A 14,766-nucleotide genomic window follows, 5' to 3' on the forward strand; every position below is an offset into this window, starting at 1 on the left:
TTCAAATAGGGAACTTGAAAATTTTGATTTTTCTTAAAAACAAGGAGTTCAAAAACTTGTTTTATATGCAACTTGAAAATTGTTTTCAAATTTTAAAATTTTGAGAACTTATGGGTTGTTAGAAAAAAAAAACTGAAAAAACATATATTTTTTGCTTTTAATAATTGGTGTGTTTTTTAGTTGTTCTTGAGTTTGAGTTTTTAAAAATAGGGCTACCAAACAAGTTTTCTTTGTTTTGAACTCAAATTCTATTTTTGAGTTTAAAAAGTTGTATTCAAATTGAATACCAAACAATTCCTTAGTTACTTAAAAAAGAATTTTACTAGTGTGAGTTGTCCACACGCTTCATATCCGAAACTTAACTATTGATGTTAGTCTACACGTCTTAATAGTTAGAAATCGCTTTTAATGTGACGGTTATGGGAATATTGTGTCAATGGAAAAATCTGTGATTTTCACCATAAATATTAAAATTTAGACGTGACAAGCATTTCCTTTTAACGTTCACTTTCTAATTTAATTGACATTTTTGGTTTGTCAATTATCACCCTCTTTATTTTATTTTTTTATTATAAATCAATTGGGAATTTATAAATATCATGGAATATATATATAAATGTTATTCCACTTAAACGTGCTGAGACCTCCATCTCTCACTTTGATACAATCAATCACAATAATAAGAAAGAATAAAAACCCGACCCGAAATACTAAATTTAGAAAGCAATGAGAGCTCCAAGAACCAAAACCAAAACAGACAACAAACCCATGTTTCCTCCACTCCCAATCCTCAAAGCTCCGCTACCACCACCACCAGTGCTGTTGGCGGTGGAATTAGTACCAGCGGGAGTGCCCGTGGTGGAATTGACCATCAAGTACAAGGTGCTAAACGACTTGAGATTGGGTGGGGCGAAGTCATGCTTCACGGGGAAGCCGGAGGTCTTGTTGACGGCGGAGCCCACCTGCCAGACCTGGTTCACGGATGCCGCGTCCTTCGGGACCTTGACGGTGGCGAAGATCGTGAAGGTGTCGTTGGAAAACTCCGCGCTGACGTCCCAGACGTCGAACGAGAGTTTTCCCGGCACGATGGAGCTGTACGAGGAGATGTTCAATGTGTTGACGGCTGGTGCCCCGTTCTCGGTCTTGTAGGCTAAGAGGGTCTGGGCCCCAGCCATCTTGGTCGCGGTGGGGTTGATGGCCCACGCGACCCAGCCGTCAGATTTGGCCGGCTTCGCCACGAAGGCGACGGAGAGAGAGGAGTTGGAGGCATTGTAGGTCCAGTGGAGGTAGGAGCTGAGGAAGGGGAGGTCGCTGCAGTTGGCATAGAGCTTGTTGTTCTTGAATGTCTGTGAGCTGCAGGTGGCTGCCTGTGCTGGTGATATTACCAGAGCCAGGAGGGAAATCCATGAGACTGAGACAAGAAGAAGAAGATGAAGAGAGGAAGCCATTATTGGAGAATATGGAGAGAGAGAGAGAGAGAGAGAGAGAGAGAGAGATTGGCTGTGAATTGAAAAAGGGAGAGAGATGTTCTGCTGAATGTAAAGGTTGTGGGAGAATTTATATTGAAAATAAATTGTTAGATGTATTCGATATATCACGTGATATGCTGATATTGCGGATGTACAGGATAATTTCTCTATATATTGGTTTTGATTGTATGGTTTCGTTGTAATCGGTTGCATACAATTATATTTTTATACGTAAAAAAATCAATAGTAGTTGTATGCAACTGATCATATTATATCACGGTCAATTAGTATAGTTGTATACAACGAGTGATGAAAAAAATGGAGAAAAATAAGTCACACGCACTAAATGAGAAATAAAAAATTAAGAGAGTATAAGTTAAGGAACTATTTCGATAAAAAAAATTCTTATATTGTATTATTTGTTCAAAGTCAATGAAAAAAAAAAACAACGTGTTCATAAGATTAGGATTACTTATACATACGACCTTATTCAATCATGTGCAATGTTCTAAAACGAAAAGTATATTATTTTTGTAGTACAAATATATGCGTACGTATAAAAAACCAATATGAATATACAAGACAACAAACTGCCCAACAAAATACGAGGAAACAAACACCTTTACTTAGGGGTGGGCACTAAAATTGGGGAATCGAAAATCCGAGCCGAACTGTATCGAACCAAATTGGAAAAAAATCGAGTTGACCAAAAAGTCAAAAAAGGGCCTAAAATCGAACCGGACCGGTTTGGACGGGTTTTGGATTCGGTTCCATGTGTTCAAAAAACGAACCAAGCCAAACCGAACCGGTCAAATTAAAAAAATATATATCATTTCAATATATATTTATATTTAATGCTATATTTTTAAATTCACTTAAAAAAAACTAATATTTACCAAGTTCAATTTCAAAATATATCTCTTTTCTAACTTTAATATTTATTTTTATATGAAATTGAATAATTTGTTAATTTTCAAGTAAAACAATAATATTTCAGTTGAGAATTGTATTAAAAAATAATTTTTATAATCTGGTTCAAAATCAAACCGAAATCGGAACTGGACAGTTTTTGAATTTTTTTTATTAAAATCGAACCGAACCAAACATGTTGAATAGTACCAGATCGATTCTAATTTGAGACAAAAACCAGTCCAAACCGAACTGTGTCCACCCATACTTACAGTTACAGCTACAAAAACAAAACCAGTAGAAGAAGACGAACCTTGATGCCCTTGAGGTTGTTCTTGTTCCACTATGTAGGGTTCATAATAAAAGATAATTTCTTTAGTTCTTTCTTTTCCGGTAGATAGGGTACAACTCTGCCTCGTGCAAATTGCAAATGAATTATATATTTTTGATAATGACATTGATAGCCCAGAAGGAAAAAAGAAAACACATAAAAAATTTTGGCTAGTTAAGATTGAGGAGGAGATCCTCTTACAACTAATGTGATTTTGACAAGTGTTAAATTATTATTATTATTATTTTAAAAACTTTGTCAATGTTGCCAAATTTTGACAAATGTCAAAACTCCATTAGTTTTAAAAAGGAACTCCTCCTCAATTTTAAAGAGCAATGTCTTGCTCCGCAAAAATTTGTGTTTGAAACTGTCCTTCTACCTGCCATTTGTGGTTAAGTGCGCTTGCACTAATTCCTAGTGGTCTTAGGTTCGAAGTTTGGTACCACATTCTCTACAATATTAGGAGTCGTTTGATACGGCAGACTGTCTTGGGCTGGACTAAATCCTGAGACTGTCTCATATTAGTTTGGATTGGGCTAAGTTAGATTATGTATTGACCTACATTTGGTGTTGCGTCGGACTAAGAAGCTGGATTGTAAAAATAGTGAAGACCTATGTTTGGCATTGTGTCGGACTAAAAAATAATTCTTATAATATTTAAATTTAATTGGGGTTTTTGACCTTAAAGATAAATAAATGCTATAAAGAAACCCAATTCAAAGATTTATAACAATATCTGGCCAAAAAAGAAGAAGAAAGAATTAAAACAATAATAAAAAGAATACAAATAAAATTCTTTTTTTTTTTTAATGAAGAATAAAATTATGATATTTATTTTTTGGCTTCTCAAGATTAATCTTAGTTGGTCAAAACATTGTTAAAGGAGCTAAGCTCACTATATATAATTTTAGGTTTTTCAGGGACCAAATAAAATAATAATTAATTATACATATATAATTTTTGTATATTTGACTTTTGACTTCAAACTGAAAAATATAATTTGATAAGATAAAAATTGCTTGCGATAAAGAAAGCATCACATCATGAATTATTAAACTTGTTTCAATATCAAAAAAAATGTCAAACATTTGTACATTACTATAGTTTGATTTTCCAAATGCAATCTCAAAATAATTATTGTAATATTTAAATATAGTTAAGGATTTTTATCTTAAAAGTAAAATAAATGCTGCAACCCAAAAAAAAAAAAAAAAAACCATTCAAAGATCTAAAACAATAATTAAAAGAAAACAAATAAAATTCTGATATTTTCTAAAGAGAGGCGTCGGACTCACGTGTTCTATTTAGCAAACCACTTTTCAGGCTCACTATATTAGATGAGCGAGTAAGACCTGTTTTTTACTATTGGACTATACAGTCTCATTTAAGCTAGTCATGTCTCTTACCAAACAAGGATTTCGAATGCTATTTAACTCAATCCAATCCAATGAGGCGCACCAAACATGACCTTAGTGTTTAAAACCATACCCGTAAAAAACGCAAAATTTTTTTTGTCGTTTTTGTGCTTTCCAATTATTTATGCAAGAAGCCTTCTTTTAACTATAAGATAAATCAGGTGGGGTACGTGGAGGACACAAAAGCAAAGGCGGTGGGACTAGTGGACGACTCCGGACAGATTTTTATTTTTGACCCATAACCCCTGCTTAATTAATTGAGAAGTATTAATAAATTATTTTAAAATTATTTTACTAGCGTGGGTCGTCCACACATTTATAGTCGGCCGGAATTTAACTATTGATACTAAGTATCCACACTTCTCAAAGGTAAAAAATCCCAAAGTCTATATCGTTCATGCATAGTGTTAATTTGACTGTCATGTGAATATTATGCGAATGGAAAGATCACTTGTTTTTGAAATACCATAAAGATCAAAATATTTACATGGCAATCATTTCCCTTTAACGTTCCCTTTCTAATCTAATTGAGCTTTTTGGTTTGTCAATAATCACTATCTTTATTTTTATTTTATTTTTAAAAATCAAGGCACAATGAGGTGCTAAAATTACTCAAGTAACAATGTTAAAAAATGGATGGACGAGGGTTAGGTGAATTGGTAAAGTATTCTACCTGCGTCTAGCATTTGAGTTCAATTCCCCTCTTCGTACATTAGAATAATTTAAAATTTTGCTTTATAATTAAAAAAATAGTCAAATATTAAAAGAAAGAAAAAAGAGACCAACGTGAAAATAAAGGAAAATATTAAACTAAATTAAATGGTACAAGCATTTCCTCTCATCAAGATCCACCCTATTAATTAATGACCAACTAGAGCCATCTCTTTTCTCTCATCGATTCAAGATGCAGATGAGGAGGAGAGATAATTTAAATCAATGGGGAAATCATAAATATCATGGAATATATAATAAATATTTCCACCTAAAAGTGTTGAAATCTCCATCTCCCACTTGGACTCATCAATAAGAAAAAAAATTTATAAATAAAAAAAAAAAAACTAAATTTAGAGAGCAATGAGAGCTCCAAGAACCAAAAGCGAAACAGAGAACAATACCATGTTTCCTCCACTCCCAATCCTCAAGGCTCCGCTACCACCACCACCAGTGCTATTGGTAGTGGTATTAGTACCAGCGGGAGTGCCCGTAGTGGAATTGGCCCCCAAGGGCAAGGTGTCAAACGACTTGAGATTGGGTGGGGCGACGTCATGCTTCTCGGGGAAACCGGAGGTCTTGTTGACGGCGGAGCCCACCTGCCAGACCTGGTTCACGGATGCCGCGTCCTTCGGGACCTTGACGGTGGCGAAGATCGTGAAGGTGTCGTTGGAAAACTCCGCGCTGACGTCCCAGACGTCGAACGAGAGTTTTCCCGGCACGATGGAGCTGTACGAGGAGATGTTCAATGTGTTGACGGCTGGTGCCCCGTTCTCGGTCTTGTAGGCTAAGAGGGTCTGGGCCCCAGCCATCTTGGTCGCGGTGGGGTTGATGGCCCACGCGACCCAGCCGTCAGATTTGGCCGGCTTCGCCACGAAGGCGACGGAGAGAGAGGAGTTGGAGGCATTGTAGGTCCAGTGGAGGTAGGAGCTGAGGAAGGGGAGGTCGCTGCAGTGGGCGTAGAGCTTGTTGTTCTTGAATGTCTGTGAGGTGCAGGTGGCTGCTTGCGCGGGTGAGATTAGCAGAGCCAGGAGGGAGATCCACGAGACTGAGACAAGAAGAACGGGATGAAGAGAGGAAGCCATTATTGGAGAATATGGAGAGAGAGAGAGAGAGAGAGAGAGATTGATTGTCAAAAGAAAAAGGGGGAGAGATGTTCTGCTGAATGTAAAGGTTGTGGGGGAATATATATATTGTTAGATGCATTCGATACATCACGTGTCATGCTGATACTGCGGATGTACAAGATAATTTCTCTTTTGTATTGGTTTCGCTATAACCGGTTGCATACAACTAAATAAACCCATAATAATTGTATGCAACCGATTTTCTCATATGTATAAATTCGTAATAGTTGAGGTAGAGAATTGTAAAACATTCAAAATATCAAAAAATGTCATTAATTAATGTAAGCATTAAAAATTAAAATTATTAATTAAATAAAGATAATATGATAAATTCACACTTTTTCATATTAAAAAATTAAAATTAAAAAAAAATTCAGATGATAAATCATATTTTTATAAAACACAACTAACTATTATATTTTTTAATTACAAAATAAATTTTAAAAATTATAATAAAAAAAGACTCTCGCAAGCATAGAAACACCCACGAAAAAAACTAGTATGCAATTAATCATATCATAGTTAATAAGTACACAGTTGTATACAACCGAGGATTGTAAAAATAAAGAAAAAATGGGTCACGAATAAAAAAAAAGGAAAATGGGAAATAAAAAATTGGGGGAGCATGTGGGCTGCGTGCAACATGTAAAGTGTACCGTTATCTGGGGGAGGCACTTGGAGCAGTGAGCCATATGTATTAGCTCTCTTTTTCTTTTGGGTTGGTGAATGGGAATGGTTGAATTTCTTTTTTTTTTTTTTTTTGGGTTCTTTTAGTCTTTGCTTTCTCTCCACTTCAGGTTGGAGACGACTTTACATCCATGGAAAGACTTGGAATTGGAATTTGATTCAATTTCCACAGTGAATTTTTCACAGGCCACATATGAATGGGCGTTCTATGTTGTCACAGTCTAAAAGCTCCTCAAAATGGCTATGGGAGGACCAAAATGTTGTCCTCAGTTGAACATGAGGTGTCCCAAGTCTCAAAATTATTAGAGAAAATAAGGTTTTTTTCAAGCTCTTGATTGTGTGAGGTATGTTTTTGCCTTTTTGGTATTAATTTGGTTCAAAATCAGACATACCCTCCCTACATACATCCACTAAAACTATTTCTATCAATGTCATTAATGTGCAATATGGTTCCAAATGTATTATATATATATATATATATTTAATTGCAATGATGATAAAGGTGTCATTATTCTCAAAAGAGTATTATCTTTGGGATTTTTTTTCTTCTTTTTGTATATATTCCAATCTATTATTGGTATGGAATTCACTAATATCTTCCCCCTTTATAAATATCACAATATCATGTATTAGTTGTAAATTTAAATTTTTTATGTTTAAAACACGTAATCGGAGTCTATCCTAAAAGTTTACACCGATAAAAGAATGAGTTGTTCAGAATTCTCATTGTTACCCTAATAAGAATATCGCTCCTAAAAGTGATGTATACCACCTCATTCACCATGCTACATCTTTTTATTTTATTTTTAGAATGAGTTTATAAAATAACATACCTTAATTTCTGCATTCTCAGTTGTTTTTTCTACTGATTTTATCTCTTATTTTTGTCTGATTCAAATAAACTATCTTCCTTTATTTATTTTGTTTTATGGTTTTCGAGAAGTTTAAACAACTTTTTATGGTCAAAGTAACATCATTAAGTTATTAACCCCCCGCAGGCCAAGGAGCTTGTCTTTAAAATTATATGACTTGCACGTTTTTAAGGGAAGAGGGCTGAGTCAAAGCAGATTAGATTAAGATCTATTTAGCCTTTTGATCGCTCCCGCTATGTGGATTCAAATAGTTTGCGTGATGATGCCAAGAAAAGAATTCATTTTAGTTTTTTCAATTCAGATCAAGGAATTAAAAAATGATTCCAAATTGATAAGATTCAGTGAATAGTTTAAGTTGACAATTGCGAAAGCTTTATCTAGAATTCTTGTTTTGAATCTGATGGTAACGCATCGGAACCTATCCTTGTTGTTCAAGAGCCAAGCTAAAATAGAGAGAAATTTCATCGATAAAACAGTCTGATATGTTATGTTATCATTGTCGACTCGGACTTACTTTGGTGACATAAGAAGATATTCAAAATTTGAACTCTCAAACCCAAGAGTTTTAGTCTAGTAAACGATACAATGATTTGTTGAATCACTGGTAGGAGCCTAGAGGGTTGACAGCTGAAACAGGATCGAAATTCATGCAGAAAACAGCAGAAGAAAACGACAACGTATCAAGTCCCGGTAGGTGGATATACCTTGTACATATTCCAGGAGCATATTTCCGTGATTATTGTGTTTGACCTTAATAAAAACACATCAATTTCAAATCCTCAACACACCCAACAGCCATTTTGATTACAACTTATGATGTTGACACACCCAACCCAGCCTGCACCAGATTGAAGACACAAGGACCCCAAAAAAAATCAATGACGAAGAAAATGGGGGAGGCCCATTAAACTTTGGTTTAAACTTTAAAATTTTAATTAAGTTCATAATGAGATGTTACATACAGTTTTAGTTAAAGTTTGTCACACCTAATTAGTACTGCTTAGCCCAATACATGTAGTTGAGGAAATTGAGGGTGTTGAGAATGCTGAGAAGGGTGTAAAAAAGATCCAAACGTGAGTGATTTATGTCATTTCCTCCAAGCCATTCTCTTCCAAATCTTCCACTGGCTGAATTTACTATGGACACCAGCACAGAGCTCAAAAAGTAGCCCATGGAAGTTGAGCACCATGACAAGGCAGTGCACATGCTTCTCATGCTATCAGGTGCCTCTGAGTAAAAGAACTCAAGCATGCCTCCAAGTGTGAGCATGTCTGAGACTCCAAGCAACAGGAACTGCCAGGCAAGCCAGAACACAGACAATGTGGCATTGTCCAGAGCCGCCTCGCGCCTCTTAGCTTCGACTAGGGCAGCTACAGCCATTGATCCTGATGCAAGAGCTAGCCCCAGGCCTATCCTCCAAAGTGGTTGGAAAATGTGGATTTTTTCTGATTTCTTGGAACTTAAGATTCGTCGGAATTTTTCGTATAAGGGAATAGAAGCAAGCATAATGGAGAGGGGGAGCACACTTAGTGACTGAGTTGGGATTTTGAAATTGTGTAGTTTTCGGTTCATTAGGACCCCTTGCACCACTGAGTATGTCTGAAGTTGTGCTAGGCAACAGTTCATCATGATTGTGCTTGCAAAGATTGGTAGAAGGCCAAGAAAAGTTCTTGTTTCCTCAACGTGAGCTTCACTAATTGTGTTGTCAATCAATGCCTTGTCTAGGAACCTGATAAATTATAGGCATTATTAGACCAAAACTACATGAAAATGGTATACGGAGTTTATTGTTTCTTCCCTCTCAAAATTTGAGTGGTCTCATATGGTAGGCCAGGACTACTTTATACATGTCCAAAAGTGTGACACTATAATTTAATCCCACTCAAACTTTAAACACTCATAGTATTTGCCACACATTAATAACCTAACTAATTAGGGACTAATTGAGAGAGGAAAAGGAGGAGTTACTTGAACTTGTTATGGGATTTTCCATCAACTCTGTTTGGATTGATTGCAGATACTGCATACTGGTTTTCGACTCTCTCTTCCGGTGAGGCTTTACAGTTTCGAGCAGCAGAAGCTAGTACCTTTGACACCACCAAAAAGAAATAAATTAAAATCCAAACAGAACAGTCTAATTGATATATATTTATTTCAATTGCATTTTGTTAAGTATAGTTTTACCTTAATGATTCTTGTCAATGCACTTCCACCAGGAAGTTTGTGTCTATAAAATGGGCTCCCACTGATGAAAATTGAAAGTGCCAAACTCAAGACTATGGCTGTTATAGTAAAACTCCAGTTCCAGCCTTCGTTCTCTTCCACCCAAACCATAACAGTGCAGCTTATGAGGCCCCCAAGGCAGAGGGAAAAGAAAAACCAATTGAAGAAGGCCGAGATGAGCCTCTGGTTGCCGTGATCAAGCTGATCAGCACCATGGGCAGGCAAGGAGGCATTGATTCCACCTACACCAACAGCCATGCTATAAAGGCCAGTGTACAAAATGGCTGCTTCAGACTGAGAAGGCTTTTCATTCAACGCCGGTAGAAATTGCGGGTTTTGAGCTTGGATTGTCAGCAAGATTAGCCCCTAGAATTGGTACCAAAAAGTTTGTTCAATTTCATGTCACATACTGATACGAAGATAGGTCTTATTAACCCAAAAACAATATATATAGACAATACCAGCAACTCAATTGTACAGAAGACGATAAAGGTTGTGAATCTTGTGAAGATTGAGTCACCAATGAAGCCTCCCAGGACGGAGAGCAAGAAAGAAGTCCCCATGAAATTGGTCACCATATTTGCTGATGTAGCATGTGGATAATGCATTGACTTATTGAAGTAAGTGATAAAGTTAATGGCATTGGCTAAGAAGACCATGTTGGTAAACACCTCAACAACTGCACACAAAAAATAAATTATGACCAAATCACCTCATAATAGAACATTCTCTCTCTTGATTATCAAAATTTTTCTGCATCCCTGATTTAGTTTGTAAAATATGAACTAAAAAAAGAAAAGAAAAGTGTAAAATAGGCTGGTATATATGCAGAACCTGGGTTAAAGGGTTTGAATTTGAGTGAGATAAAGTCATGAAGTTCAAATCTTAGGCGACAATCTTGTGGCAACCCAATACATTACTTCCCGCTCCCCCTCCCTAGGGAATGACCACAAAAAAAACTTACTCTTTAAGAGGGACCATTTAACCATCAATTAAAGATCCTGAGTATCATTTTTCATATTATTAAAGGAAAAAACCAAAGTGTTAAGATCCCTGCACTTGCAACTTACCGCATGCAAAGGCAGCAGCTGTAATTCCACCATGCTTTCCAGGATTTGCCTTTCTTCCTTTCCAGTCAACAAATTGATCATCACTTTCTTTCTGGTTGAAAACATTTTGATCTCTCTCTATACTCATCTCTAAACAACCCAGTTGCAAGTGAAAAATCCTGCAGCTGATGATGAGCAAAACCAAGAAGCCAGAAAATTAAAGTGAAGAACAAAAAGTTTCTGCAAAAGAAGAAGTAGAGTAGAAAACATATAATTTGGGTTGTGTTAGGTGATGTGGGTATTTCCCTACGATCTGTACCACAAATTACATGAGATGGTGTGGGCTGATGAACTTACCAAAATGATCAACCCTAAGGTTCGAAGAAATGAACCAAAAGAAGAAAGGTTGGGGAAAGGTGATATGCTTGTTGCTGATCAGTTGTGAATGGTAAAATGAGAAGGAATATATAAGAAGAAGAAAACGGAGGCTACAAACAACTTTGAGGCAAAAAATTAATTACTTTGTGGGGATATGGCTAAAGGCTATGCAGACACTTGTGTCCAAACCCTGCATGTATAATGTCACAATGCATGCTAATTAATTACAATTTTGTCAATGCAGTTGGAGTGAAACAGATTCCAGAGATCCTGCATTGAATGCCTGCCCATTGGTTTGTATGACACCTTTGAATTTCAAGGGGGGAATTAGGAAATAGACCATTTGTAGGAGACTAGAATGCATAATTTTCAGTGAAATGCCTTGTGCTTTGGTTACCTTTTTTTCACCTTTGACACACAGGGTCATTTGAATGAGTGATTATAAAATATTATAGTAGTATGATTATGTGGTACATCTTGTATATATACCTTTGACGCATAGGATCATATGGGAACTATTTAATTATATCCCATAAGAAGTTAATTATAAACATTGACTAAAATCCCTGAATTTGACACCTTACATTGATCTTCTTAGGAGTTATTTACACTAACATGAGATTTCTTGTGTTTTCACAAAATTCCTTCAAGTCTCAAAAATTACACGAACACCCCCTGAGGTTTTAATTTGTTATCACAAAACCCCTTTTCGTTGATTAATCATCCAAAAATTATTGATTTCAATTTTTTTTAAAACTTATGCAAATGACAAAATTAACCACAATGAAGTATATCTAATCTAAAGGCCCAATTTTGTCATTTGGAGAATTGTTTGTATAAAACCATAAATCTTTGGACAAAAAATCAATGAAAAGGGATTTTATGGAAACAATTTAAAACCTCAAGGAGTGTTTGTGTAATTTTCAAAACCTTATAGGGTGTTTTTTTTTCCGAAGTATGAATTTCATTCTAAAAACTCACTTAAAAGAGGATGGCACAGATACAACAAAACAAAACAACTCATTAAGGAAGCTCAAAAGTGATATTCTTAACGCCTTTACTACCGAAATGTTGTGCAAAAGAAAAGGCTCCTTTCGAAGCAAGAAAAAGCTTTCACGAAATTGGCTTCTTTATCTCTTTTATTTAAGTCAGAAAAGGCGGAAATATATTCTCATTCTCTCTCTCTCATCACGTATATAACTAACTTTTCTCATTAGATCAGATGGGCTTTAAATGCAACAATAAACCCAACAAGCAAACCCACCACACTCAATCCAAGGAAGGAAGCCTCAAGTAACTTGGACTTTGCTCAATTGGGCCTCGATTGGAGGCGATGATCCAACTGATTGGGCTAGGGACTCCCTCACAGCCCAAAAAAAATGTAATCTTACGGTGTCATCGACCAGAGCAGATTGCAGCTATTTCGTATATATTCGCTCACTTAAAACCCTAGGCCCTCTGTGCCTCTCCCTCCCTCAACTCCTCAGCAGCGCCATACTGCTCTTCGTTTCAATCAGGTTCGAATCCCTAATCTCTGATCCTCCTCTGTTTTCAAAACACCATACTTTTTGGCCTAATAGCTACAAGAACTGCTATCTATATTATTGTTTGTGTATAATTTTAGTAAATTCATGATTTTGTTGTGGTTTGAGTGACAGAAACAATGGCTGTCCCTTTGCTGAAGAAGCAAATTGTGAAGAAGCGTACCAAGCACTTCAAGAGGCCCCAAAGTGACAGGAAGATATGCGTCAAGGTATGAATCTCTGGGTCATTTCATTTCTGTTCCTTCTTTTTTAAAAGTAATTGAATCGTATGGATTGTTTGAAATTTCAATTTTAGTGTAAGAAGTATTATCAATTGTTCTGCTTGATGTAACTTATAATGGGGTCTTTCAGTATGATTTACAATGTCTTAAGCAATTAGGTTTTGGGATAATTTAATTTTACCAATGCTTGAATATTTTGTGGTATTTGCAAGGCAATGAAGATAATTTTAGTTAACAGATTTGTATTTGCTTGTAATGATTAGGGTCCATAAAATTTGGTTAAGCATTGAGTGAGTAGGTGTTTCGAATTGTTTTGCTGTTTCAAATATAGTAGTAGCAAGTGTATTCTTCACAGACGTGGAGAGTTGCGTATGTTTATTGGCGTTACACGAAGGCGGATTTAGCCATCATTTTTTTATTTGTCTGTTTGGCTAAGAGTGTGATTAGAATATGAGAACGATTTTAAAAATGACTTGCAGCGAGGTGATGAATCTCATTGTTCATCATTTTGCTGCTTAGCAAGGAGATTCTTGCCCTGGTTCTATATTTGGAATGGTGTATATGTTTATGGGAGTTACGAAAAGTCGAATTTATCCATTATTTTGTTTTGATCTATTTGTCTAAGAGTGTAATTAGAATATGATAACGATTTAAAAAATGACTTCTGGTGAGGTGATGAATCTCATTGTGCATCATTTTCTTGCAATGAGATTGCTGCTCTGGTTCTATATTTTGGATAGATAATTTGACCTGCTAGAGTTCAAGTCTGGATAGTAGATGCTTTCTGGGTGATCAAGTTTTGTAATTCTTATCTTATTTGATGATGAATGTTGCTTGTTTTGTTTGGACACGTTGAAGTATCTCAGAAATCCTGACTTCTTTGTGCTTCCATGCATCCTGGGGCCCTAATATGAAATTCCTGTGGTTGGATCTTATTTATGGCAGGAAAGCTGGAGAAGGCCCAAGGGTATTGATTCACGTGTCAGGCGAAAGTTTAAGGGATGTGCCTTGATGCCCAACATTGGCTATGGTTCAGACAAGAAGACTCGCCACTTTCTCCCTAATAAGTTCAAGAAATTCGTTGTGCACAATGTCAAAGAGGTTGAAATCCTAATGATGCACAACAGGTATGCAACAGTTCCTTTAAAATATTTTTCACAATCTTCAGAGAAGTCTTTTATGCTTTAGAGTTTTCTTACCCCTTGTTTCTCTAATGTAACTGCAGGACTTACTGTGCTGAGATTGCACACAATATTTCCACCAAAAAGAGAAAGGAGATCGTCGAGCGTGCAGCGCAGTTGGATGTTGTTGTTACCAACAAACTTGCCAGGCTGCGCAGCCAGGAGGATGAGTGAGCTTTGGAGCTATTATGGTTAATTTTGCTTCGTGTGTTTCCTACTATGTTAGTTTTCAGCATTTTGGAAGAAATCTTATGCAGGATTTTGATTTTGTTTTCAATTCAGTATCGTTGGATCTAGACTCTGTTACTAATCTAGCTATGTTGAATGACATGAAGTTCTGTCCACTCGTGTTTGGTTTTACCATATTTCTTTGCCCCTTCCGACCATATTTCCTTTTTCATTCTGTAGGAATCTTGTTCAGCCTAGAAATAACTAAAATTTACATTCATAACTTGTGATTTGAGTTTCATATGTGACGCAGAGAAAGAATACTTGACTGAAGAATAAGCAGATCCAAAGTGCAATTAGTATTTCTGTTTTGAATGAGTTTTTCTTTGGTCACCTTTTTTATTTGCTTTTGTATAGTTCCCGTTGTCACTGTTTTCATATCAACATTTTGCCCAACTAGATCCAAAGTGCAATTAGTATT

The 14,766-nt window shown here is 36.1% G+C and overlaps 4 protein-coding genes across 5 annotated transcripts; 1 reads left to right on the forward strand and 3 right to left on the reverse strand.

Annotated features, from left to right (window-relative positions):
- Window positions 1-587: 587 nt before the first annotated feature.
- Window positions 588-1,506, reverse strand: LOC117637551 (auxin-induced in root cultures protein 12). The gene has a single exon (XM_034372459.1). The coding sequence runs from the start codon at window positions 1,446-1,448 to the stop codon at window positions 717-719; it is 732 nt and encodes a 243-aa protein (XP_034228350.1). The 5' UTR covers window positions 1,449-1,506; the 3' UTR covers window positions 588-716.
- A 3,405-nt stretch (window positions 1,507-4,911) lies between these two features.
- Window positions 4,912-5,952, reverse strand: LOC117637309 (auxin-induced in root cultures protein 12-like). Its single transcript, XM_034372167.1, has one exon. The coding sequence runs from the start codon at window positions 5,918-5,920 to the stop codon at window positions 5,189-5,191; it is 732 nt and encodes a 243-aa protein (XP_034228058.1). The 5' UTR covers window positions 5,921-5,952; the 3' UTR covers window positions 4,912-5,188.
- A 2,448-nt stretch (window positions 5,953-8,400) lies between these two features.
- Window positions 8,401-11,228, reverse strand: LOC117637672 (protein NRT1/ PTR FAMILY 4.2). 2 transcript variants are annotated; one of them, XM_034372633.1, is made up of 6 exons: window positions 11,151-11,228; window positions 10,815-10,978; window positions 10,206-10,423; window positions 9,706-10,110; window positions 9,490-9,608; window positions 8,401-9,250 (listed from the first exon to the last, which is right to left on the reverse strand). In XM_034372633.1, exons 2-6 carry the CDS (start codon window positions 10,939-10,941, stop codon window positions 8,512-8,514), a joined length of 1,608 nt encoding a protein of 535 aa, XP_034228524.1. In that variant the 5' UTR covers window positions 10,942-10,978; window positions 11,151-11,228; the 3' UTR covers window positions 8,401-8,511. The 2 variants fall into 2 exon arrangements, with proteins under 2 accessions (XP_034228524.1, XP_034228523.1); XM_034372632.1 differs by lacking the exon at window positions 11,151-11,228 and having other exon boundaries at window positions 10,815-11,086.
- Window positions 11,229-12,580: 1,352 nt separating this feature from the next.
- LOC117638091 (60S ribosomal protein L32-1-like) lies at window positions 12,581-14,478 on the forward strand. Its single transcript, XM_034373187.1, has 4 exons — window positions 12,581-12,688; window positions 12,830-12,924; window positions 13,882-14,063; window positions 14,162-14,478. The coding sequence occupies exons 2-4, from the start codon at window positions 12,835-12,837 to the stop codon at window positions 14,289-14,291; spliced, it is 402 nt and encodes a 133-aa protein (XP_034229078.1). The 5' UTR covers window positions 12,581-12,688; window positions 12,830-12,834; the 3' UTR covers window positions 14,292-14,478.
- The last annotated feature ends 288 nt before the right edge of the window (window positions 14,479-14,766 follow it).

The sequence above is a fragment of the Prunus dulcis genome, chromosome 8, assembly GCF_902201215.1.
Source record: "Prunus dulcis chromosome 8, ALMONDv2, whole genome shotgun sequence".
Taxonomy (NCBI): Eukaryota; Viridiplantae; Streptophyta; class Magnoliopsida; order Rosales; family Rosaceae; genus Prunus; species Prunus dulcis.